This window comes from Meleagris gallopavo, chromosome 5 (assembly GCF_000146605.3).
Source record: "Meleagris gallopavo isolate NT-WF06-2002-E0010 breed Aviagen turkey brand Nicholas breeding stock chromosome 5, Turkey_5.1, whole genome shotgun sequence".
In the NCBI taxonomy this organism is placed as follows: Eukaryota; Metazoa; Chordata; class Aves; order Galliformes; family Phasianidae; genus Meleagris; species Meleagris gallopavo.
Genome location: NC_015015.2, coordinates 25,807,867 through 25,834,602, shown reverse-complemented (window position 1 = coordinate 25,834,602; position 26,736 = coordinate 25,807,867). Strand labels below are relative to the sequence as shown.

The window sequence follows — 26,736 nt, the reverse complement described above, 5'->3', positions numbered from 1 at the left end:
AGTGAGCTGCTGGAGGAGGAGCTCTGCAGAGACGGACCGTGGGCGGTCCTGGTGGACAACAGGTTGGCTATGAGCCAGCAGTGTGCCCTCATGGCCAAAAAGGCCAATGGCATTCTGGGGTGCATTAAAAAGAGCATGTCCAGCAGGTCAAGGGAGGTGATCCTCCCCCTCTACTCTGCCCTGGTAAGACCTCATCTGGAGTACCGTGTCCAGTTCTAGGCTCCCCACTACAAAAAAGACAGGGATCTCTTGGAAAGAGTACAGCGGAGGGCCACAAAGATGGTGAAGGGCCTGGAGCATCTCCCCTATGAAGAAAGGCTAAGTGAACTGGGTCTGTTTAGCCTTGAGAAAAGAAGACAGAGGGGACCTGATCCAGGTCTGTAAATATCTAAGGTGTGGGGGGCTGAGTGGTGAGGCCAGACTGTTTGCAGCAGTGTGTGGAGACAGGACAAGGGGAAACAGCCAGAAACTGCAGCATAGGAAGTTCTGCACAAATGTGTGCAAGAACTTCTTTACGGTGAGGTGACGGAGCACTGGAACAGGCTGCCCAGGGAGGTTGTGGAGTCTCCTTCTCTGGAGATATTCAAGTCTCGCCTGGACGCCTACCTGTGCGACCTGGTGTAGGGAACCTGCTTTGGCAGGGGGGTTGGTCTCGATGATCTCTAGAGGTCCCTTCCAACCCCTACAATTCTGTGGAAGCTATGGATTATGACATGCTATGGAATACGGGATTAAGAAGAGCAGCAGAGCCTGGCCATTGGGCATCAGATGCGTTAAATGCCAGTATTACAAATGATGTTTCAAGTGTGCGACAATGTTGCTAGTTTTTCCTCTCCAAGTCAATAATGTGCTTTTCTTCTGTGAGAAGTTGTTTAGGTAAAATACATGACAGTGTATCAGTGCTTGGTTCAAACTTCCTTTAACCGAAAAAGAGGGACATTTCTTTTAATAGGAACAGTGAAAGTTATCAATTTTCCGAAGTGTTGTTATAAACAATTTGAGTTCCTTTTAGTTAGTTGACAATATTGCTACCGAAGGACAGAGCTAATAATAGCAAAACCACTGATAGTATCATAAAATCAGTTTGGAATTAAGTAACATCATCCATGAACTGAGGTTGTGTCCTGGCAGATCCTGCAACTGTTGTTTAATTTGGAACTTTTTTTTTGTTGAAGGGAACAAATTATTCACTTTTAGGATAACAAGTTATAATTGTGCTGTATTAATTGTTTTATGAATCCAATGATGATGGCCATGTCACGAAGATTATATGAGTATTTTTATATTGTGTCTTCAAGTTAATGATCTATAAAACTTGGGGCTGTTTTTGTTGCTATTTTGGGGGGGCTGTTTGAAGGGTGTGTGCGATTTCTTTATTTGGTGTTTTGGTGATTTTTATGTGTTTTTGGTTGTGGGTTTGTTGTTTTGTTTTACTATGTTTTTTTTGTTTGTTGGTTTTTTTTTTTGTTTTGTTGTTTTTTTTTTTTTTAGTCATTTTAGCAGTAGCTGCTACCAAAAGTCCAGGGTCAAATCAATTGAGTAGCTCAGTTCAAGAGGCTCTGAATCTGGCATGTTGCCTATTAGCATAATTTACCATATTTGAATAAATTCCTGAATTAAGATAGTTCTGGTCAGACAGTGTACTGCTCAGTTTTATCTTAGATTCTCCCTAATAATCCACAGTTGCAGCTACTCAGTTTAGCAGTGCTCAGTAGAGCGCAGTGAAATGAAGTTGAGCACCTGAATTTCTGCAGGCTGCCCTGCAGTGTTGGGAGTGCCTTCAGAGTGCTGCTGCAGACGGGCACGCAGTGCTGAACACTCCAGCTTTGTCCCTGCATGGGTAACCAAGGTCTTCATTATCCAGTGCTGCTTATTTTTGTGATCACAAATTAATTGGTTACTTTAAAATACATTGAAATACATATGTGTGCTATACAGAGAAAAGATACAGTTAGTGGAAGAAAATGCAAAGCACTTCAAATCTACATTCTTTTTACTATCCAGGAAGCAATTCTTTAAAAAGCCTTCTTCTGTTTGTTCTGAAATTCAAACAAAAAATGTTTTCTTTTCCAGTGATTATCTTTAAATTCTGGCTGGCAATATTTTTTTTTAATCTGTGTCTCTCTGCTCCTATACTTCTATTTATTTGTTTTGAGTAAATACATAAAAATAAGGTGACACTTCATGTGGAAAGGGACAAGCTAAAAATAGTATCTCTTGAGTGTGATGAATAGGGTTGCCTCTTTTTCCTGTAATTTACAAGCTGCTCTGCTTTGCCCCTACTTCATAGCATTTAGGGGTGGGGGAGAATCTCATCTTTATTGTGGTATGGCACTTTGCAGTGCAAAGAGTTAAATGATGCATGAAATGACCTGTCACACTGCATTATGTGCCACAGTGGTGCGTACAGAACAGTGCTTCTTTTCTGTCTGAAAAAAAAACCAATTCCCTAGACCTGGCTGCTTTCTTGCTATGAAGAGTTAACACGTGGTGTGTGTATATGTGTATTTCTGCATAATTTGCTTTAGCTCAGCCACAGGAGCTCATCAGCTACTGAATAAAGAAAGGAAGGATGTGCAGGGTTGTTTCCCTTCTCCATTTATTAGGGAGGAGATCAGTAGAAACTGGATGCCTGTGACAGGGCTCCTTTCTAGAAAAAACAAGAGTAATTTCTATGTTTCAAATTGGAAGTAGTGTTTGAAATATTTTCTAAATGGCTCCAAGTAACCTTGTTACTGTGGCAAAGGTTAGGCTTGTATATATGAAGCTCAAAAAAGTAGAAAATTCTCATACACTGTATTTCTTAGTTCATTGTGATAGGTACCAGCTCATACTGGACAGTTCCATCTGATTTTGCTTGCAGCTGATAGTGCTTTGAAGCTCAGATGGAAACAAAAGCCTGCAATGTGCAAGTCCTGTCCTATGATCCAGAGTATCCTTGTTTTCCCTATAAATACTTCCCCACCTTTCTAGGAGAGCATGGACCTTTAAGCTTTCCTCAGGGCTGGAGCCTGAAGTTTTAACAAAAAAAAAAGAGAATTTTTAAATTAAAATGAGAACTGGAGAATGACCCACTCAATCTTCAATGAGCATTTGAGGTGATGGAGTTTTATTCCTTTCTCATCACAGCCTGGATTTTTAAAGACACCAAAAACCTGTTCAGGCATCTGTGAACTCCATTATACTTAAAACCCTTTCAGTACTTGCAGAGAATCTGGCAGCAATACCTTTATCAACCTAGTTAGCATCACAGGAGAGAGAGCTTGTCTTGGGTTGCTGCAGGCAAGGCTTTAGAAGATGGGTGTACGCACTTGGGTGGCATGTTAACCCAGAAATGATAGCTGGGTTAACATGAGGGCACAGTGCAGCGTACTGCTTGGTGCAGTGTTGCCCACAGTTTGGGGCTGCCCAGGACAGGAGTGCTCTCTGCAGAGTGTGTAAGCTTGGCCTGTTTGTGTTCACGTCACCCTTGTCCAGGTCTCTTGAGTTGGCTTCTGCAGCCTCTTTTGCTGGAGTGCAGTGGGAAGTGAGCCATATCCTGGGTGCAGTGAGTCTGGGAGCCAGCACCTCCCTGTAGCCATTGGGTGCTATGATCAGCTTGTCCATTTGTTATTTTATGTCACTGAGTGCAATATTAAAACTCCTTTTATGTGCTGTCTTTCATCAGACTTGAAAAACTGGCCTTAAATCACATTACAGATTGGAGCCTCAATCTGGTGTTGTTGGAGGGTTTAAGATTCCTAGAGCTTTCTTGGTCATTGCAGTACTAAACCAGGTTTTGGCATAATTTCATTCTGCATTAGAATGGTTAGTGCACAGCCAGAACTCAAAGTGAAATTCGGAGTGTAGCCAACAAGGGAACTACTCGGAGAATCAAAGCTGTTGAACTGAAATTGGCCTTACTTTTGGTGCCTGCCAACTGAGGCAACTTGTGTAATGTTGTTTCAGAGGACAGCTGGGTTGAAGCTTTGCCTCTAAGTGTCCCCTAGGCTGGGTTCAGGGGCTTCACTCTGCCAGCGAGGGGCTGCATGCTGTGCCCAGAGAGAGAGGAAACAGGGTGGGCACGCAGCTCTGCTCCTTCATGTCTTGGATGGAATTTGCTCCTTCTAAATTAGTCCCCATGCAGGCTGTGATAGGTATGTATGCTCTGCACTCATTCAACACTGCATGAGTGATCAAGAGAGCTGCATACCACTTATATGAGGTGTAGTGATGCAATGGGAAAGCAGATCTCTAGCGTTTCCAAGGCAACTTGTGCATCTGCCCCTGGCTGGGAGGCAGGAGGCTGCCCATCACTGCAGACAGTGGCTTCAGCAAACCTTGCCAGAAGGAAGCATGTGCTCACCCCAAGCCCCTCCTGATATTGGCATGAAGAGAACAGTTCTGCACATCGGTTTTCCTGGCTAGAGCACTGTTCTTTTGTGTGTGTGTCTGTGTTTTTGTGTGTGTTTTGTTGTGTTTTTTTTACACATGTGTGTGCAAGTTCATAAGCTGCACAAAAGCCACCTGTATTCAGTATATATTGTGTAGCACTAATTATATAAGTTTTTCTCCTAAAATGTGACTTGTATCATGCCTTAGTAATAATTGTACAGCTATTTGGATTCCGTTGAAGTGTTTTAAAATGCACATCATCTTCACTGGGTCATAAGAAGATTAACGCTTCTGCTTGCAGAGCACAGCAAAGTCAATATTTGATCTAATTTGAAGCTGACCTGAGGTTTCTGATGAAAGTGCTCTATTCTGAATGATGTAAGACCTTTGCAGCAGATGAGTCCCTAGCATTGTTTCCATAATTAAAGTTGTATGGTCAGTAAACATGAGTTCACTCTAAGTATCTTTACACAGCTCTCTGACATGCAAAAAAAACAATCTTTTCTTTCATGTGATTATAGCTCATGTAGAAATTGAGCTCATCAGGAATTGTCTGTCAAAATGTTTTTAATGAAAAATTGAGTTTCCGTAACCACTGATGCATTGATGTTTTTTGAGTTTAACTGTTGGCACTGGGCTAAAAAGCTCCTGCTTCCCGTGACCGTCTTGGCTTCTAACATTAGCTAGGGGTTCAAGCACTGCATGGTGCTCCCCAGGCCCTACTCCTGCTCTTCAGCCACCATTTTGGATGATCCTACTGATGGGGAGAGTCCTGCCCCTCGCTGTGAAGGCTTGACAAGCAGACACTTGTTTGTGGAGCTGTGATGATATTGGCAGCAGAGTACACATAGTTGCAGTGGATGTCTCTGTATGTTCTCTCATTGCCACCCTCTCAAGCTGTTCAATTAGATGTTTATAAATGCTAAAGCATGTCAGTAGTCTTAAGATGATATTATTAGCTGTGTTTCGCCCTCTAGTAACACCTGAAGAATATAGTTGTTCTTTTCTGGCTTCCCATGCTTACGTGTGAGGAGACCCTCTGAGGCACTCTGCCTTTATCTGAAAATTAGCTCTGAAGTTTAGGAAGAAGTGGAGATAAAAGCAGCATCAATTCCAGCCCCTGCTTTTAGCAGTCACTGGAAATTAGCTGTGTGGAAGTAGCCAACCAGCACTGCCAGTTGACAAACTCATGTGCTGCCTTGCACAGGCCTAGCTCCAGGTGCTGGGCATGTGAGATGCCCTCAGAGATGCTGAGTGGATCTTCTGTAGCTGTCTCAGGAGCTCTGTGTCCTTCACTGGTATCTCTGAATTGCACTTCGTTGCCCCTCTGTGGTGTGCTATTATCTCCATGAGGCAGGAGGGGAGCCTTGGACAGAGACAGATGGATTTGTTTGCTGGAGGTCACAAAGCAATTCACTAGCCATGCTGCTCTGCTTGTTCCCAGCGCTGTCTCAGAGGTCCTTCTTCCTTCAGAGCTGCTGGTGTTTTTGTTTGGTGTTTTTTTTCCCCACCTTCTTTTCCCTGCATTAGGGCAGGGTGAAATTACCTGGACAGGTGAAAGAAGCAGATTTCAGAGAGCTTATCAGAGGGACTTGGTCCTGGATGCACACATGGGGCTTTGTGGAGGGAACCAGCCAGCACAAGCAGCCCATAATTCTTTTTAAACTTGTTCACAAGTAAGGATAAAGCTGACCATCATGTGTTCCTTTGAGGAGCCCGGGAATCTGCTGGAGGCCACCAGGAACTGTGTTGGGAATGGAAAGATTTGCTTGCAAGAGGAAGCTGTAACCTTTAGGTAGCGTATTGCAAATGCTGGAGTGTTACAGGAAGATGGTGCGTGTAATTGTTTCTGGATCAGATGAGAGGACAGAGAAGAAAGATAGATATGGCATCTGAGGAGGAGGAGAAGGAGAAAAGTAGCATCCAACACTTAGAGCAGAAACTGCTGGTAGTCAGGCATGAGGACAAAAAGAAGAAGCAGTTTTTGGAGCTTTTTATGAAGGAATCATCTCCAGGGCGATTGCAACTGAAATCCAAATTAACAGTCACATTTAAGGTATCAGAGCCAGCTTTATTACTTTGAATGGAGCTGGTTTAAAAAGAAAATGTATTTTGCCTTTATTAAATATTTATTTTGTTTGAAATTTAGCTTTTTTTTATCATGATGTGATCATCACAACTTGTAATGACTTAAATCGTGTTAGGTGGTTTACTTCGTTTCCAGTAAGCAAAACAAGTTGTTTATTTTCCTTCGATAAAGCAATTTTTTTTAGCTGTTCAATTCCAAACTTTTTGTTGGAATAAAAAATAGGAAACAACAATTTAAGCAAAAACTATGCTTGTGTTTTTGAAGTCTGTAAGTGTTCCTTGAGACATGGGACTCATTTTGGAATATTTTATTCCTGATATGCATGGAAAACCTGAATTCTGATTCCAGTTACAAGTGCATCTGGAGCAAGGCAGTAAACTTATAGCTCATAGTTTGGGACAGAAAGGTCTGACAGCCTTGCTTGGTGTACTCTGGTAAAGGGGAAAGGGTAATATTAACTTCTGTAGTGCTTGGATTGGGGCAAAATAAACATTTATTCTATCACAAATATGCTGTAAATTAGATCATCATGGAGGGGTTGATTGGAGGTCACCTGGTGCAGCCTCTGCTTGAGTAGGGCCAACCAGATAACTGACCCTCCAGCAATCTATTGACTTTCTCAGGTTATTTTCATCTTTCTGACTTCATTCCTGCTGAGAATCCATTTTGGCATGTGTTAAAAACAATATGTAAACAAGGTGTGAACAGGTCAGCTATGTGATAGTCGGATGATCAAGTGCAGCATCTGATGTTGGCAGGAAGGTTTTCTTACCATCTTGGGAAGACTTGAAGTTATACTTGTTTTGAAATGTGAGTGTTGAGTCTGTAAAACAAATTTACTTTCACATCTAAATGAGGGACACTTGTCCGAGTTGGAGAGAGCTTGTCCTCCTGGATAGGGGCCCTTTGCTGAGATTTTATTTCACATCATTTCTAAAGAGAAAATCTTCAGGAAAGTTGTCAGAAGTGTGATGCCTTGGAAGGGCTTTGCTCTCAGTGTGACCACTGCTAGCTTCTGCCCTGAATAGCTGAAGCTCCTGTGACTATCAGGCAGTGTACTCTACTCTGAACCACTTGAGCTAACAGGAGAGTTTCTGCTTTGTTTTTCCTGTGTTTCTCAGATCTGTTTGAAATACAGGAATTCTTAGAAATACCCTATATGTGTTGTTCTTGCTTTCAGCTTTTTGATCTCCATGCTCTTGCCTTCAAGTAGGTGCACTAGGAAAAAAAAAAATGGAAGGTTGTTTTAAGCTCCTTTCTCCAGTAATTACATAAATTGCTCTGAAAGTAGTGCCTTCTATTTGTTTCCAACAGTCGCAAAGAGCACAGTAATACTATTTGATAGAGAAAATTCTCAGCTACAGAATGCTATTTTTCAACACAGCAACAAAATATAATGGATATTGGTGGGAAGGTTCAACTTCTACTGCTGTACCACCATCATCTACTCTAATATCCTTGGCCAACATAATAAAATAACAGGCTTTACTTCCAGAGAAGCCCTCGTAGATCCCTTAATTGCCGTGACTTATAGAGATGGCTGTATACCTTCCTGTGTATGATGGATTGTGTATGTTCCTGTGAAATGATTGTGTATGTTCCTATATATATTATTTAATTAAATTCACATATGGACTCAACATTCTGTCTCTATCACCACTGATCAGCAAAAAAGAATGACTGCAATAGGATTATCAGAGCATTCATGCTATCATCTTTCAAGCTGGTTTTTATCTCAGCGTTTAAATTTGAGAGTTGTTGGCCCTTTCTCTAGGTCTGTGTTTGTATAGTAATGTGTGACATTCGATCCCCATCCTATCAGTAGGGCTTCAAAGCAGTCAAATTATACAGGCATAACATTCACTGTTTTGCATAAGCCACTGAGTCTTTTCTTCCTTTTGACAGATTGAAGACATCATTACAAGAATGCAGGATGACAAAACTGGTGGAGTCCCCATCCGAACTGTCAAGAGCTTTCTGTCTAAAATCCCCAGTGTCGTCACTGGTAAGGAACCTGGTTAGAACAGAAGAGAGGGTGAGCTGGTGCTAGCTGGCTGTAGGCCAACAAAGATGCAAAAAGAAGGAATGTAAGAAAAAAAACTGCCCATCTCTGCTTAATGTTTGCACTTTGCTGTTAGGGGTGAAATACTGAACCAAAGTTGATTAACTGTTTAAGTAAGAAAGTATTTATATTTCTTTATAGTGAGTTATATTTAAAAGTATGTTACATGCTTCAGTGCCTGTCACACAGTCTTTCAATATGATGGGAGTAGGAAGATTTTAGGGAAGAATTCAGGAAAGAATGTTGAAGCTTTGCTTATACCCAAATACTTCTGTCAGAATTCTATTATGTGTAGAAAAATGAGATGTTTTATGCGCCTATACCTTTTTATTAAATATGTGCAAAGGTGTGAATAGTGCAGGAACTGACTATCACTACAAAAATGTTCCTACCCATATTTCCAGACAGAATAGTTGCTGGTGCAACAATGAACTTTATTCTTATTTTATGCATTTATTCAGAGTGATGTGATGTAAACTGCATGGAGGGATTGTACTTGTGATTCTGGTACGTGCTTTTAATAACATGGTAGTAGTACTCATTACAGTGACATAGAAGTGCCATTTCCTCTCTCCAACACTAGGCTGTTGTCCAATATCTGATCCCAACTGCACCTTAACTTATGATCTCCTTTATGTTGTAATGTAAATGTAACTTTCTTAGTCCTGCAGAGTTGCTTTCTGAATCAAATTGGATACACATGGTGATTGGTCAGTTCAGGGAAGTTTCAACTCCGTTTTCTGAAAAAGTGAAGAACTTCAATCTCTGTGGCTGCTACAGTGACATCTTCACTCCAGTAAAATTGAAATAATCACTAAAATTCAAAAGTGCATTACTGCATATGAGCAGTGCACTGATAACTGGGGACAAAAACTGGCAGTTCATGCTTCTTGCTCTTGGAGACTTTATACTGCTGTAAAATAATAGGATAATATTTCTAGTCAACAGGAATACTGGTGATACAACTGGTGTCAAGTCAATGCAAAGATGGTTCCCTGCAGTGGAACATAGCTGAGCTAAAGCACTTCAGAAATATCCTGACTGTAAAAAATGTTGGATTGAGCAGAATTTGAGGTTGTGATGATTCGTTTAGGAGTGTGGCTTAATATTCTTGTATCAGGAAAATAGTGTCTGACTTAAGCTACAGGAATGGGATACAAATCTGCAGAGCTCTTGTGGATAGGCAGGGAATGTGGAAACTGAAGTTTTTATTTAAACAAGGTTTGGTCCAGTTAATCCCTTCTTATTGAGCAACAAGATTTGTCTGAAATTGATTCCAGAATATTGAATTCAAAGTCACTGGCAGTTACAGGATTATTGTGTGAAACAAACATACATCTATAATGAGATGTGAAAAGTGTGATAAGGTGCTAGTCTACAATACACAAGCTGGATGTCCTGAGATTTACTCAACTGAAATAGATTTCTGGTATTCCTGTTAGTATTCATAGCATTGATTAAGCAGTTAATCTAGTCATCAAGTTGCCATCTTTAAACTGGTTATCTTTATTTTTAAGTAGCACTGATGTTGGCAGCTCCCTGGCATGATGGAAGGTACCCACTTGCACTCTGTTCCTCTGAAACAGCAGCTGCATCATCCTGAAACGGCTGTTCTCAACAGCATGGGAAATAGTAGAAAGATGAAAACAAAATAAGAACAAAGTCTCCCTCTAAAGCTCACAACAAACTCTCAAATTTGAAGTGGAACAAGCTCAGTAACGCTCCCTTCAGATTTGAAGACAGTTGCATTATGATGCACTGCGCACTACACGAGGCCTCCAAATTTGAAAAGTATAGTTAAGTAACGGATCAGCTAAGAGCCCAGTCTTCTCACCATTTCATATTTCTCCCTTTAGTTGCGTCCACCTACTTGTGTATGTTTTTGGTGTTCATAATAGATGATCAAAAAGCTGGAGCACTTGATGTGTGAAAGGAGGCAAGAATGCGTATCTGAGCAGAAGTTGGTTTTTGTTCAGTCTGAAGAAGGCAGAACTAAAAGGAATGCGAGCTTATTGAGAAGATGATGTCAGAGACATGTAGTGGAAGCACGGAAGACAGTGTACACAATTTGCATGAATAGAAATTCCAACTGGATATAGGGAGAAAGCTCTTTGTGGTTAGAACAGCTGAGGAGTAGCCAGCAGAGAGGCTGTGGAACCAGGGTGTTTTGGAACTATTCAGGAACTCAGGAATCCCTGAGCACAGCTGAACTGAGCAGACTGACCTAACTTGGCATTTAGCTTTGCCTTAAGTGGAGGCTGGATTAGTGATCTCTTGTGAATCCTTGCAACCTGAATTATTCTTATGATCTTAGGTTACTCAAAGTTAGTGCTTTTCTAATTTCTTCAATTTCATGAACACAAGATAATTTCAAAAAGCTTTAGGCATATCTTTACAGCTGTCCTCTTAGGAAGAACTTAATTTCTAGACTCTGGCATTTTTGCACACTATTCTTCTTCCTGAAAAGTAGAACAGTGATGTTAAGATACGATTTACTTGGCAGGTTTGCAGTTGCTGTTATTAACAGTGCTTTATTTTTGCTTGACACTTCTATTATAAAGTCTTCTCACAGAAGAAATTTTTTTTTTTCTTTAAGATTTTACAGCACTGCCTTGGTGCTCTAAACATGCAGCTCTGTTTATAGTACAGAAAAGCGGGTGTTTGATTTAAAGTTTGAATCCCAGGGAAAGAACCACTCATCTCTATTTCACTTTCATGTCTGGATGCTTAAGTTATGAATGAAGAATCCTGTAACAGAAGGAGAAAACATTGGGGAATTATCATTAATGATTCTCTCTAGACAACAGGAGTCTGGGAAAAGGAAGAGAACCTTTTTTGAATCTGTGATGAGTCTGCATGTGGATGCTGTGCCAAAGGCAAGTTTTAATCTGCATTAGAAATAGATTTGTGTATCTTCTTCCTTGGCTTTTGACTCAAAGTAGGTCAGTCAAAGGAGGAAGCATCACAGTGCTATCGTAGCTTAGTCTTCACTTTTATGGGCAAACTGCAGAATGAGAATGAAAGAAAGATGTAACCAGACAGTGTAGCATCTGTGCATGTGTTCACAGATTCTCTAGTAAATTTAGAGTACAATGCTGGCACTGTGGACAAATGGAAGCAAAAATTGACTAAAGACAAGTATTGAGAAGGGCTGTGATCCATACATCAGCCATTGTCCATCATGACAGTTGTTGCAATAAATAGATGTTTACACTTCTCTTTTAATGAGGAAGCCATTTCCTCAGTAATGTTTTGTTTCTGCAAATGGATTAGCAATTCTCTATTGTTCTAAACTGATATAAGAATATCTCATTAAGATATCCAACTACAAAGCTGGCCTTCTACTCTTTTTGATATCCATGCTTTCACATCTTAAAACTAGCTTTCTCTTAGGTCAGTGCACATAACACCTGTACTTTCTTCTCTCACTGATTCAGACTTGGCCCTTTACAATGCTGATGATAAAAGTTAGGAAAGCCAATGCTAACCTGCAATAGCTGACCTTTCCAGTGTAAAAAGTCTCCTTTATACTTCCCGATCTTCCCTTCATCCCCCAATCTCATTCCACGTTTCCCCATCTGATCCTGTGTACCGACATCTTTGCTATTAGAACCCAAAAGAGATGTTCTGTCTACTAGTTTTCTACCATTCAACCCTCATCCCAAGAAGTTTTGATAATTCATCCTGACCCATTACCTATCCACTTCAAGCAGTCCTGTCCTCACAGGAGAGAGAACTCCTTCCAGCAGCAAGTCCCCTTGTTGTCACCTCGCTTGTGCACTGTTCTAACCCTTACCACCAGTGCTTGCTTGTGTCCTTGCTGTATTCTCATAGCTACTTGTGTGGCTTGGAACACGTTGATGGATGATGTCTGGCTGTACTGGCTTGGGGTAATTGCCACGCAAGTTTCATGCACACAATTCTGCCAGAGCATTTCATTCTTGACCTGCCATGTCTTTTATACCAAGTTCTAGACCTCTCTGAGCAGCAAGTGCCAATATTACTGAATACAGCCAGATGGCCTGTCGTTTCTCGAGACTCATGATATATACCAAGTTTAAACTGCCATGTGTCTCTGTCTGAAGAAGCCAGCATGCATCTTGGCAAATGCACATAGAGTTGTCCCAGAACATTTCAGAATGTCAACTGCTTAAAGAAAATGCATTTGGCTGGAGCAAGTAAATCCCATTGTGTTGGAAAAGAGAGAGGACTTATTACTGATAGTGTTCCCCAATGGTACAGTTCAGGGCAGTTACGGTATAGTAGATGTCATACACATGTTGTGAGGTGAGCTCCTCAGGAGCCCGTCTGGTGATATTTGTAGCATTTTCACTTCGAGGGTGCTCAAATGCATTTTGCAGCCAGAGGTGCAAAGGTAATGAGCAGGTTCCTTCTTTTCAGGATTTGAAAGCTCCTGGTTCAGAGGAACTGTACAAAGTGAGAGGTTGGTGGTGAGGGGAAAAGGACCAGGACTGGCAGTGCCAACAAGCAGCAGCACCCATCAGCTTGCAAGGCCCAGTGAGCTGGCTGCGAGGCTTTGCTGCAGTGTTTATTTTCTTAATGCTTTTATTTTAGAGTTAGAGCCTGCCTTGGTTTTTCACAGAAACTGCATTCACTTGTGACCAAATGGCTCCAAAGTTGACTGCAGTTTTCCCCAGGGCTGTATGTTGAGAAACTTACATCACCTGACCATAGGATTTTAATTGTAGGACTGGCCCTGATTGCAGGCTGGGCTGAGCATTTTGACAGTGGCATTCTTGATCTAAAATACACATCCCTGGATTTGGGATAGTCATAGTATCTGACAGCACTTGAGTATCTGAAACATCAAAATGACTGTGTGATTCAGAGATTTGAGTCTGAGTCAATCAGTCTTTTAATTTTGACTTTCTTTGTGCAATTTTGCTCTCTGAGAAACAGAGGACTTAAAATGCAGTACTGGCTCTGTTTCAAACAGAGTTAGTAGATGTAAATGGTCCCAAATCTAAACCAAGTAGAATCTTTTGCACTTGGACAGGAATGAGCTCACTTAATTAAAGAAAACACAAAACAAGAAAAAAACCTTTACTAAAACTTAAATATTTCAAGTAATTTAGGATTGTTTACCGGCTTGTTAATAATACAAAGAACAAACACTTGAATAAAAACTGATACATATTTATGTTCACGTGCACAGGAATGATATGGTACTATGTAACTATGAGGCTGCCTGGTGGGGTAGGATGGAAACACTGGTTGAGTATGTAACTTCATTTGTTTCCCACTAGAAAGTAATTGCTCTGAGCAGGTTGCATTTAAACTAGTTCAGGTGAAGGCTGAGCTTCTTTGTCACAACTTACATTTCCTTCTCTTACACATCTATTCTTCAAATTGCACCAAAGGAAATGTTATCCATCCTAACCTCAATAAGAACATTGTTATATCTTTTAATCTGGTATTTCAAAGCTGCTGTGAACTGCATGGCTCTAGACATATCAGCTACTACACGAGAAGCATGTGTGCTGCAATTTTGTCCGTAGCTTTCTCTTAAGCTCTGTATTCCCCTGCCAGGAGAACAAATTAACCCAGTTAAGGAGATGAAGAGTTACGCTGTTTTCATCTGCAGCTCCTTCCATTTTCCTCTTCAAGAGCATCCAGCTCTCTGCCTTTCAAAGGAGGAGAGGAATTGGGGAGGAAAAGATTGAAATCTGTTCTCTAAAGTGTCAATTCTTTGCCTATTGTTAAGATGTAAGTCACTGCCTTGAGAAGCAAAATTTTAAAGGCTTTTACGTTGAGGAGATAAGGGGGAGAACAGACTAATTGAATAAGATATGATTGTCAAATAAATGAGAGAAAGCAACCAGAATTAATATTTTTAAAAGTGAGCATTAAGGATGTCAGCATCTGCATGAGACCACACAGTGTGCATGTGTATGCTCACATGCAAAAAGCATATGATTTTACATAAAAAATAAACCTAAGAGTGCATGAGCTGGATGCTAGAAATAACTAAGGATAAGCTTCTGTGTTATTTGTAAGTGCTGTGCAGAATGGTGAATGCCAGCATTTGTGTATTACTGCCCTCTGCTGCAGCCAAGCTTCACTTCAGTTCATGCAGCCTCACCCCATTATCACTAACCACTCTTTGTGTAGTGCTTTCCCAGCTCAAATGTAGCTGGTACAGAACATTTTGAGTCCTGTGGTAGTGGTCCTGCCTGCCTGTGCAGCACAAGCCCAGCTCAAATACTGCAATATGTGTGACTTCACAACTGCTCTGAGCTTTGAGAAGAACAACTGAACTATTTTCAGAGCGGGCTCCTGATGCCACTCGTGTGCCTCAGTCAGTTCTCCCTTCTTGTCAGGGTTGTTTGTCTCCACAGAAAGCTCTTCTGTGCATCATGTGGAGCTTCCTGGTCCAATTTGTCCTTGCTGGAATGGAAAACTTGCTTTCATCAAGTTAAAGTATGACAGAACAGAAGACTAAATCATGCAGTGGATATTCTTGTAGCAAATAAAAATACAATGAAAAAATCACCATATGGTCCAGATTCATCCTTCTGTGGTGGCTTGTCTGCTCTTCCTAGATGCTAGAGATGATGTCAAAAGTGAAAATAAAAACAAGAAAATGTTCCAGCCACTTGGGCAGAAGTTAGAACAGCATGAGAGTAAAATTTCTCTTGCTGAAGAATATGAACATAAAAATCAGTGGGCTTGAAGACGACGTGTAGAAGCTATGAGCCTGAAACAAAGCAGATCTATTAAAAATCGTTAACGTTTTGGTGGGAATTGTCTTCAGTGAGGCCTTTCAATAGAGGCTAAAACCTAGAGTAGATTGAGACAGATGTGATGCTAAGTTACCTGCTGAAATCCAGTATTTAGATGTATTGGTAATTCAGGTACAATAACAAAAGTATTGCATATTAAGAATGTTCTTGTTTCCTGACTGCATTTTATTCAGAAACATGGTATTTAACTGATGGAATATCGTGGCTAATGAATAAAGCATTAAAAAGAAAAGTCAACAATATCTCAATGCCTGTAGAAATTCATAGGAATGATTAATGCATTTTTACATTAATTTCACTATCTTCAAAAGCATAGTGTTGTTACAAAAGTTTGTTTTCAGATGTGAATGACACAGTAAAAGATCAGAGATTAATTACAAGTACCATGTGGCTTTGATTTTTGTATGCAAGTGTTGGACAGACTGCACTCCATCTGCAGTGCTTCACCTCTCCTGTCTTCAACTCATAGCAACTTGGGAATTGTGTGATGAAATGCACTTTTGTTATCTTTTTTTCACACCTTCCTCCTTGTTTCTGCATTGCCTCTAACCCTCCTATGGGCTTCTGAGCCTGAGGAGCTGCATAAAGTCCTAAACCTCTTGTGTCTGGACATCACAGTTAAAGAGTTCAGGAGTGCTAGTGTGGAGAAACTGTTACCAGGTTTGCGTGGAGACCGTGAATAGTTGATGAGTAACTTGTTTTTTTTCTGGCTATTCTAGAATACAGAGTTCTTTGATCTTTTTCTTATTTGGATTGCAAAGTACTTGGGAATGCCGCAGATCTGTGTTCAGTTTGGGATCCCTCGCTACAAGAAAGACACTGAGGCCCTGGTGCATGTCTAAAGGACATAGAAGCTGTGAAGGATCTGAAGCACAAGCCTTATTGAGAGCTGTTGAGGGAACTGGGATTGTTCAGTTTGGATAAGAGGAGGCTCAGGGGAGATCTTACTGCTATCTACAAATACCTGAAAGGAAGCTGTGGTGAGGTGGGGTTTGGCCTTTTCTTCTAGATAATAGCAATAGGATGAGAGGTAGCAGCCTCAGGTTGTGCAGGGGAGGTTCAGGTTGGATATTCAGAAGAATTTCTGCTCAGAAAGAGCGGTTGGGCACTGAAACAGGCTGCCCAGGGAGGAACTGAGTCACTATCCCTTGCGGTATTCAAGAATCTTGTAGATATGATACTTAAGGATATAGTTTAGTGGCCAATATTAATGGTAGATGGACGGTTGAACCACATGATCTTTTCAAACCTTAATGATCCCGTGATCTGGCTTTTAAAATTTCCAGCAGAAATGGTAAATTAAAAAAAAAAAGTTAAAACTTTCAGTTTTTTCACATATGTCTGTCATTATAAATAACCAACCTTATTTTTTCCCTCATACACCTTTATGCAGTTACTTTAACGTTTTTTTCCCTGTGTGAATAAATCTCTCAGATTGCATGCTGGCTTCCAATGGATTTGTTTTGAATGTGGTGTGAATTGATGAGCTTGGATATTTTTGATGTATGATTCACTACCACACGCAGAGAAGAAAATTATATTTTGGTCCTGCAGAGAAATAGAACTAAGCAATTAGGTTCTCGTTCAGTTAATTCCTGTTTGATGGCTGCTTGCTTTGCAAGAGGAGAATCTTAGGATTCTACTCCATTACAATGTTACTTGTACAATAAGAATTATTTCCATGAAGATACTTCAGTTATATGACCAGAAAGGTACTATGTTAAATCTTGCCCAGAAATGAGTATAAAACAGTCAAGAAACTTTGAGAAGTTTGTTCGCTTGAAATGCTAATTATGACACTTAAAACATAGTGTAACATGGACTCCTAAAAAAGTAATGTCTGTCTGTACCAATGGGAGATTTTGCTCTATCGTCACTTTTTCCTGGTTGTTTGTTTTGTGTGTGTGTTGTATTGCATAGAAATGTGGCTTGTGGTCCTATTTTTATTGTAGATAGAATTGTTTCCCCGTTCACCATTTATTTACTAATTTATTTAACTAAGAATATTGTTTTTTTTTTTTGCTGGGTAATACCAAAATTATTTGTGAAACCACTTGAATCATTTATCTTTTTTTTTTTAATGATTTACCTTTTTCCTAAGCATTCAGTAAATATCATGACTCTTTCCCGAATAGATTATATTGACTGAGAACCGCTATTTCGTAAATAAGGTATTTGCTATATGTCTAGTGATTTATGTAATGCTCTCCTACCTGAGACACTGTGACAGGTGAGGGAACTGCAATAGAGATCATAGAGGAAAAAAAGTTTCTTGTATTCTAATGTAATTTCAATTGCTAGTCTATTCGAGACTGGTTGCTGGAGACAATTGAACAATAGCATATTAATGAAGTAGAAAAAATGCAGTCAAAACTAATTATTTTAAATGTTATTCCTAGTTTTGCTTTGGAACATCATTTATTCATCATTTGCATCTTTGCTATATGGATATTATATTATGGATATTTTTCTTTTAAGTAAGAAGTGTTTATTTTAGACATCCAAAGGGCATTAGGGACTAGATACAAACCAGTAGCTTGCTTTCTTGGTGTGCTCTAAGATGTACTTGAAAGTGATATGCCTATGAGATGAAAAAACAATACAACATGAAAATGAAAACGATAAGAATAATAATTTCAAAGTGAACTTGTCAGTTTACTGGTTCTAAAACCTTGCTTTGCTACAACAGCTTGGTGGTGTGTCCAGGCACTCTGTTGTGCCTACTGGGAGCTGACAGTGATCAGTTTAGACACGGCAGTTGTGCCCAGAAATACATAATGCAGATGTAAAGGCACTCGCAAGTTTTTGTTGTGTGTCCTTGACCAGTAAGTGTAGGACTTGTTCCTGGGAGAAGCAGGCCTGGTGGTGAGCAGCAGAGAAGGTGTGGAGACCTTCACCCCTCCATCCTTCGGCAGCATGCAGGCTGACAGCTTGTGGAGGTCCTTCAGGAGCACATCACTACATCACTGTCCTTCTTGGACATTAACATATATGAGCTTCCCATCTCGTTCTTTCACTGAGGATCTTGGTGGGTTCACATAATTTTGTACAAGATCAGCTGAGCGGGTGCGCTCCTGAATGTATCCCTCTGCATTGGAGCACTTCTATTTAAAAGCACAAAATAACAAGTTTCCCTTCCTCTGTGGAGAACAACATAACAGAAAAAATAAAAGCAGCAAAGCCCAAGTTTTCTTTTTGCAAAGTGCTGAATTTTAAGAACAGCTGTTCTTAATAGAACATAATATTTTACCTGATTATAGATAGCCATCATGGAGCTACTCTTAATTAATATGTTACATTTCCTTATACTGTTAATCCCTTTGGTGGGTTGGGACTCAGCTACAGAAGCTCGTTCCATGTGAACATAATAAACTCAAGAGGGAGTCACATTTGAGCTTTGCGGATTCTTCCACATTACCTTTTTCTTCCTTGAGGTGCTCTCTGGAAAGCTGTCCTGTCAGGTAGGAGTGCTTAAGACAGAAGTACTCCTGTGGCTGACAGCAAGGGTTCAGCTTGCCTCTGGCCACTTAGCCTCACTGACCAGGTGCTCAAGGAGGGCTGGGGAACAGGCATGGAGCTGCAGGCCCCATCTCCTCCAGCTGCCCTCTAATTGCTCAATCTCTCCCTGAGAACTCACAGGTGAGGCATTTAGCATGATCCTTCTCTCCTGCCACTTTCCTGACAAATCTGTTAGCATTACGAAGTTTAAGCTGGGGAAAAGTGGAGTGATCAGGATGGTACCTGGTATAAGCAGGGCAGTAAAGCACAAGAATGCACCTCTTGCACTCCATACGTCTTCAGTCAGCCTGTTTCTTGAGCCCTGTACAAGTTAGATTTGAGTATAACTTCTAATTAGGTATCTGGGTCATGTTTGATACATTCTCAGTTCAGCACTGACGTTTCTCTGCTCCTACTTGGTTCTAAATTTGCCAGCTGTTTTCCTTAAATAATTCCACCTTCCATTACAGGATTGCTTGTCTTATGTAATTACGCCCACAGTGGTACGAGGGCAGTTGCAGGGACAAGGAGACAGAAATAGCTCTGTGTTTTCCACCAGCCACGGCATTCCATAATTGAATCATTAAAATTTGGATTCCCACCTCTGCTGTGACAAGCTCTCATTCATAACGTCTAGACTCTGTCAATTTACCACAGCTCTGAAAACAGCTGTCTCCTGTGCCATCGATTCCTCTAGTTTTTGCATTTCAACTGTTTAACCCAGAAATGTCAAGATTAAATTCCCCCTCATTACTTCTCTTCTGCAAAGGATTTGTTACCAGTTTGGATAGATACAAGGGTGAATTGCTTGAGTTTTCTTCAAAATGGTCTCTGGCCATGGAGCATTTTCTGAAATGGAGAATTATGTTACATGAGTCAGAACATTACCAACACTATAATAGCAAATAGCATGAGCTCTGGAAAAGCCCTGTCAGATTGCAAAGCACTAGGCTAAGAAAGAAATTTTCAATGTGCTCTGTCAGGTTGAAGGTTTGTATGTCTGTAACTATTGTCACAGAATAGGACTTGCTCTGTTATGGCCCATGCTTGCCAAAAGAGATTCTCTAAAGATAGCATTCCGGTTATCTGTGGTCTTATACTAGGACCTTCTGTCTCTGGATGTTGCTAAACTTTGCAGGTTACCAGCACGCTTCTGAGGTTTTATTATACCTATTCACACAAGAGGTGAAGTGGCTTGGTGTTGAAGAAGTAGGCTGTACTGTAGGTGAACCTGGAGACCTAGGTACAAGTCTGCCTCTTTACTCAGTGTGGATGCAAGAGTGTACTTCTTACAGCCATCCAAATGTAGGTAGTCACTGTCTCTGTTACCACATCTACAGGGGCTAGATGGAATAAGGAAGAATAGATCTTCTTATAGAATAGATAAAAGGCAGCAAATGTGCAGAGTGGCTTGGAGCTGTCCTCTCCAGTTTGTGCATTGCCTTTAACCAGTTCACCAAAGTAGATCTGTGATTAGGATTAATCTTGTGCTTAGAAAGGTTGTTGATGCCATCTCTGTAAAGAAGAGGCTGTGGGAAGTAGTACCTGTTAATCAGAACCTGCTGCAGAATGTGACCTCTGGGCTTTTTAGAGGACACTTGTACAAAATTCAGTCCTAGGATATGGAAGAATGTAGGCGTATGATAATAGTCCACATTTCTCAGAGATCGGAGCAGATGCATGTGGCAAGAGAGTATGTAAGAACAGGAGTGTGGGGTGTATGAGGAGAGATTGAAAAGCCATCGCATCTTGATTGTTATGGTCACTGGTTATTACATATTTTCACTTCAGGCTGCCTTAGAGTAGCAGTGATCATTAATATGGACCTGGAAGTTTGCACTGTAGAGGGGGGAGGAGTGGGAGGAGGAGGATGAGGGGGTCACTTCTTAGCAGGGGATGCTGACAGAGAGACATTAATATGTTTCCTGCAGTGAAAGATAAAACCTGCAGTCATTTTGCATCATGTCTGCGTTGGACTGTTGAGCCACCTTGCTGGTTCTATCAAATTAAAGTAAAGTAGTAGCATCTGCTCTTCAGCTGTGTCGCTTCGCTGGTTGATAGTGGCTGATCAGCATGACCGAGGCTCCAAGCTTAGTTCTGCCTCTCTGCCGAAGGAGGGAGCACAAGCACAGTGTATCATTCATTGTAATTTTTCATAATGTATAGCAAGTCTTACCTCTTGAGTCAATTCCGTTGTCCTAGCTCTAATGAAAAACTTATACAGAGTTGCATATTAACACGAATTGCAGATACGTTTTATCTTGTCAAAAAAACTTACCTGTTTTATTATTAAACTTTTGGAGTTGAAGGCAGGAATATCATGGCATGTTACGGAGGCACAGAATAATATACAACCTACTGCCTACAAGTAACTGTAACTGCTAGGTAGGACTGCAGTAGTGATGATGATATGCGTTACTGTATTTTGGGAGAGCTTGCTGAAGTTGCTTTGGAGCCTCTCCAGAAGCTGCACTGTGTTTAGGGAATAAGCGCTCTGTTCTGAGATGAGTTTCTGTAGGACAGTTACAAGACACAGGGACTGCAGGACCTCTGCTGGTATTGGGAGACTAGTTTTCTAAAAGTACTAATTTTTTAAAAGGGTTGCTTCAGATGAAAGCAGGCTGCTGTACACAACCATTCATGTGGCTACCCTTGGAATCATTGTGGTAAAGATACCTTTGCAAGCTCTCTGTAGGTGCTAGGAGGGACAGAAGATAAGGTTACATCCTTCTCAGATGTGTTCAATCCCTCCTGCTTCTGCCTTTTTCCTTGTAACCTGCAGATTCTGAGGGGAATTGTCTCACCTAATGAGAAGTATGCATACAAAAGATGTTCTGAGGTAAGTCTCTTAACTCAACTAAAAGAACATCCAGGTAAACATGCAGGTATTTAAGTAGTCCTTTGCTTCTAACCTAACTATTATAGTAAGTGATGGTTAAGTAACCATCTCAGCTGCTTCACTGAAGGTAGAGAGGCTGGCTGAGAACCTGTTGTCCTATCTGGAGTACTGCTAGTACTATGGAGAACCAGCATCTCCTCACAGGAGGAACCTGTGCTGATTATGTCCAACTGTAAGAATATCTCACCCCTAGTGTGATATACATGAAGACTTCATCTTTTCCGCTAATCAGGCTTTTCCCTACTTCATCCCAATCTTACCTAGACACGCTTGACCCATTCTGCTATATTACCCTGTTTGCCACTCTTCATCATCCCAATTTTCTTTCCTCGTCTCTGGGATGTGCTTAAGTCACAAAATGTTTTACACTTCTATGCTTGATTGGGACTGTGCTGAATGGTGCAATTTGATGCAACACTTGTGAGCTGTTTTTTTAGACTTGGAGTTATAGATATGCCTGCAGTGTACAGAAAAAATGTCCACTAGGATCTAGAATGTGTGGCTTACAGCTATTAGTCAAATGTGTGACTTACTGAGTGCTCTGTTCATTTAATTTTGCATTAGTGAGTATACTCTTGCAAGAGATTATCCATTTACTCTTAAATAAGAATTTTGATATATTGTTTATTTTAGAGCAAAGCTTTGCATTGCTACAAGGCTGATGTGAGTTGTATTGCTGTTTATTTTACTGTATATGTACTAAAGTGTTTGAGTTTGTTTTTTTTTTTAATGTTCAATAACCTGTGAAAGTATAATTGGAGAAAAGTGAGCCAGCTTTTCCCGGGGTGTTTATCTGTTTAACAAAATGCTGACCCCTAAAATGTAAGGGGAAAAGAGATAACCTGATGAATTATGTAACTTAGCCTGGACTGTACACCAACTGAAGAAAAAGCTTGTTACCAAGGGTGAGCTCCTCCAGTATCTATGTGGCTAGGCTAGGTGACACCTGAGGCATCTTTGAAAAAGTAAATCTGATGTCACAAAATGGCTTTAACTACTATGGTACTACTTGTGTTTTTGAAAGTCAGTAGGATATAAACTCCTAGGAGCCTATATGTCTAAGTAATTAAGTAACTTTGACATTACTGAAAAATGTGTCAAGCGTCATATTTTAAAAATACATAAAAATTGCATGTAGGGCACCATTTTGTTGCATTTGTGTTACTTACACCACAAATCTATCTGGGGGAAATTCTCAAAGGCATGAGTGGTTACTAGGCTGCCATGGCCCAGCAGTAATCAGAGGGACATGCTCCTGTCTTTGTGTATTTGTGGAGACAAAGGGATGCAAACAGCTTTGGAGAAGAAAAGGAGAAGTAAGCAAGGAGGTGTGTTGTTTTGCTTCCAGAATTATTACTTTAGAATGCCAATTACAGCCCGCATACAGTTACCCGATGATTTAATTTCATAAAAGAGAGCAATCTGAACCAGCATAATGCATACAATTACTCCAAAATAGATTTAAGGCAAAAATGTGCATTTAATAAACTGATGATAAAATTGAAGAGACTCAACGGGGAAAAAAGAAAAGTAAGCCAGCTGAGTTTGGATTACACATTATAAGCATGTTGGGCTTGGATGTCTATGTAAATGGATATAATAAATTTATATTCATTCCTGATGGCCACTGATTATCCTTTTTGCAGAAAGGATGAAAATAAGATGATTAAAAATGCATCTATTTATTGTCACTGTAAATCAAATTTTTCACATCATTTTATTATTAATGAAGTAATTAAGTCCCATTAATGGTGTGGCTGCTTTTGCTAGCATGTGTTGTGATTTTATATGGAGTTCTTGTTCTTCTCAGGGAGAAATTCATTTGTGGTCAAACTGGTCTCTGTTTACAGGTAATTATTATTATTATTTTTTTTCTGTGATACCTGGACAGCCTGATGTGGTGATGGGTCAAAGCATTCACTGGGCTAACTAGGCAACTCTGGTGCTATGGAGTAGGTTACAGGATCATGCCAACAATCTGGAGACTGCCAACTTCCTAACCCCATTTTATAAGCCCCAGAAGTGTGAGATATAGAATTAGCAAATGGAGGTGGGAACCTACCATGGTTTCCACCTGTACAAGAGCCAATGGAATAAGTTCATTACATTTCCACTCCATGTATCTTCAGAAAGTAGACTTACTCTGTGTAATAGACTTCTGATACCAAGTTTTGCTACATTAAAGACACACACAAAAAAAAAAGGTGGGGGGGAGAGAAGTAACTCCTCTATTCTGAAGGTATGACCTTTCCTTCTTAGGCTTTGACCTATTTCTACCTCTGCATAGCGAGTAAGATAGAAAGAATTAAAATCACAGTATCAAAAGCATCTCTGGTAGAAACACAGTCATTTGCTGAGTGCACATTCTGTGGTTTTGTAGGTGTAATTTGAAGAAAGGTTTTTATGGGATACAGAGAAGAAAGCTTGAGATGCTGGTTGTGGCTTTGCCATGTTTCATAATGGAAAAGTATGTTGAAGGGAGGTGTTACTGGTGTGTGAGATGTTTGGGTCAATAGCTTGTTGTGCTGTATTGCAGTTTATCCTAACTTCTGTTTATCGTATCTACCTATGTGACATGCCTCTCTGTGTTTTCAAATTTGAATGGATAGAAAACTCTTATGGCTCTCAGAAGCAAAGATCAACTCCTGTTTTGATCACTTCTCCCACCATTTATTTTCTTTTTTTTCAGCATAACTGACCCACACAACCAATTATGTATGGTCTTTCCAAAGTCAAGCATGGCTACATTCCAGAACTAAAGCTTAAATGTGCCTGATGCCAAGCTCCAGTGCACTAGGTGAAAAATGTCCAGATACAATGAGTAGCAGAGAAGGACTTCAACATCTTTTATATTTTTTACTTACATTTTCAGGGCTTTGCTTTGAAAAAACTTTGAAGTCATGGCTGAAATAGCATGTCTGCAAGTAGTCTGGGGGGGGGGGAGAGGCTGATAGCTTATCCTTTCTGCTTAGGGCACCACTTAAATGAAGTTCCTGTGTAAAACAGAGAGGAAAGAAACTCTTGTGGAAGCTCATTCAATGTAGTGGCTGAGAATGGAATGAAGGTATCGCCAGATTTGAAGCTTGCTGTGGAAAAGTTATTGTTACACAAGAAAACCATGTGATGCGTGATTCAGAAGATGCAATACTGTCATTCAGCAAGCAGGTTTGTTGAATTACTGTCCCTAATGACAGATGAATAATGAGTGGCTCACACGTTGGCACAGAATCCCTCAAGGTAGTTTTGCATACATTGCTGATCCTGAAGGCAGAGAAAATTAAGTTCACGTGTTCTTAAAACTGAGGCCACTCTCTCTGTTCTGATACGTGCACAGGACTCTTCTAGGCTTCACTGGAAGGTATGTTCACATATTCACAGTAGTATTGGGACCATTTGGGTTTGGCAAAAGTAACTCAGTTTTTGTATACTTACTTTTTCAACACCTAAGCTGTTATTCCTTGTGACTGGCTTTTCCATGCATGTCCTCTCGCTCCTTTTACTCTACTTTTTTACTCTTCTGACTGCAAGGGAGGAAGAAATATCAGTGGTGGAGGGGTGTGACGTGAGTTATATGTTTCCTAAGTAAGGGACTTCAGCTCTGTGCTTTCCACTGTTATCTGCACTCACCTGTGCATGTGCAGCATAAGCTACTGCTAATCCCAGCACAAACAGAATAAAAAGCTTATTTCAGAATAAATCATTATGTTACACACAATCTGCTAGACTTGTGAGACATGGCAGCTATAAATGCTGACCAACCAGGACTGGCTTCTGCAGCTTATGACAGTGTCGCTTGCAGTACATTTGGTACAAAGCCCCAAATGCTGACTGCAGCAAGGGAAAAGTACTTTTTCATAGAAAATACAAGGCTGCTTGAGAGGCCTTCACTCTATCACAGTTGATCAGACATAATTTTTATGTGGCCTTCAGAAGCACATTTGATGTTGAGATATATATAGTATTTATAACATTAAGGCACGCATTCTGTATTACTGCGCTTAATCAGATCTCATGATTAACTGTTACTGAGTTACCGTGCTTTTGTACAGCAGGATTTCTGGTCCCTCACTTTCCACGCATCACCTCCATGCTTGCTCCTGTAGTGGAGACTGTACAATGAGCAGCCAGCCAGGTACTCTCTGATCTGTGCTCCTGAGGAGAGATTATGTAGGAATAACAGGACAAAGCCACAGATTTCCGTAACTTCAGTCCCAATTCCTTCTCTTGCATATTTTACCTGATTTTGCTTCTGTGGATCTCAAAAATGCAGATTTTCCTTTATTCCCCAATGAAATAGAAGTGAATAAGTACATTTGGAAAAGGCCCTTGAGACTAACAGATGTTTCTGCATGTACCTACCCTCACTCCAGGGACAGGCTGGTGGCCTGGCAGCAGTGGGGAGGTGACAAGCGCTATGCTGTAGCTGTTCCTGGTGCAGCAGAAGTGAATAAACACGGCGATGGCAGCACTGCCCGCTCTGCTGCTGCCTTGCCTGGGCTGCTGGTGCGATGGCGGTGACTCATCCTGCAGCAGCAGGAGCATCGCGCAGCGGAGTGCTTTCCTCACAAATGTGTGCTCTTGGGGTGACAGTGAAAAGTAAACACAAGACAAGTAAAGCCTTTCCTCACTCTGCCTTTCCATGCTTATTTTCACTTGCAACCTGTTGTATTTTGCTGTCAGGTTGTAGTTCTGACGGGTGGCTCATTGGGACCTTTCCTCTTGCTTCTCTGTGACCCTGCAAGTGACTTCAGCAGAGACCTTGTTCGCTTTTGCTCCTCTCTGACCCGGGCAGGGAGAGGACGGTGCCTGCTCCTTCTGCCCCTCTCCCTGTCGGCATTCATTACCTTCAAAATCGATTCCATCCTAGAAGCAAGCGCAGTGCTTTCAGTGCAGGTGCCATCTGATCTGTCAGAAGTCTCTCCTCCCGCCCGCGGCGCCAGGCAGGCCGCTGTGGGGTGACGTTCGGGTCAGCGGCTCCAGCCCTGGGCGGAGATCCGAGAATTCTTCGGAGCGCAGCGACCGCTGTGCGGTGCCCGCCCGTGGCAGTGAG

The 26,736-nt window shown here is 40.9% G+C and overlaps 1 protein-coding gene across 5 annotated transcripts in view; it reads left to right on the top strand.

Annotated features, from left to right (window-relative positions):
• Window positions 1–26,736, top strand: part of RGS6 (regulator of G protein signaling 6) — a 232,202-nt gene that overhangs the window by 138,797 nt on the left and 66,669 nt on the right. For all 5 annotated transcript variants that reach the window (XM_031553564.1, XM_031553560.1, XM_031553561.1 and 2 more), the window contains one exon: window positions 8,369–8,468. In XM_031553564.1, coding sequence (XP_031409424.1) covers window positions 8,369–8,468 — 100 coding nt within the window. The remainder of the gene's footprint in view (window positions 1–8,368; window positions 8,469–26,736) is intronic.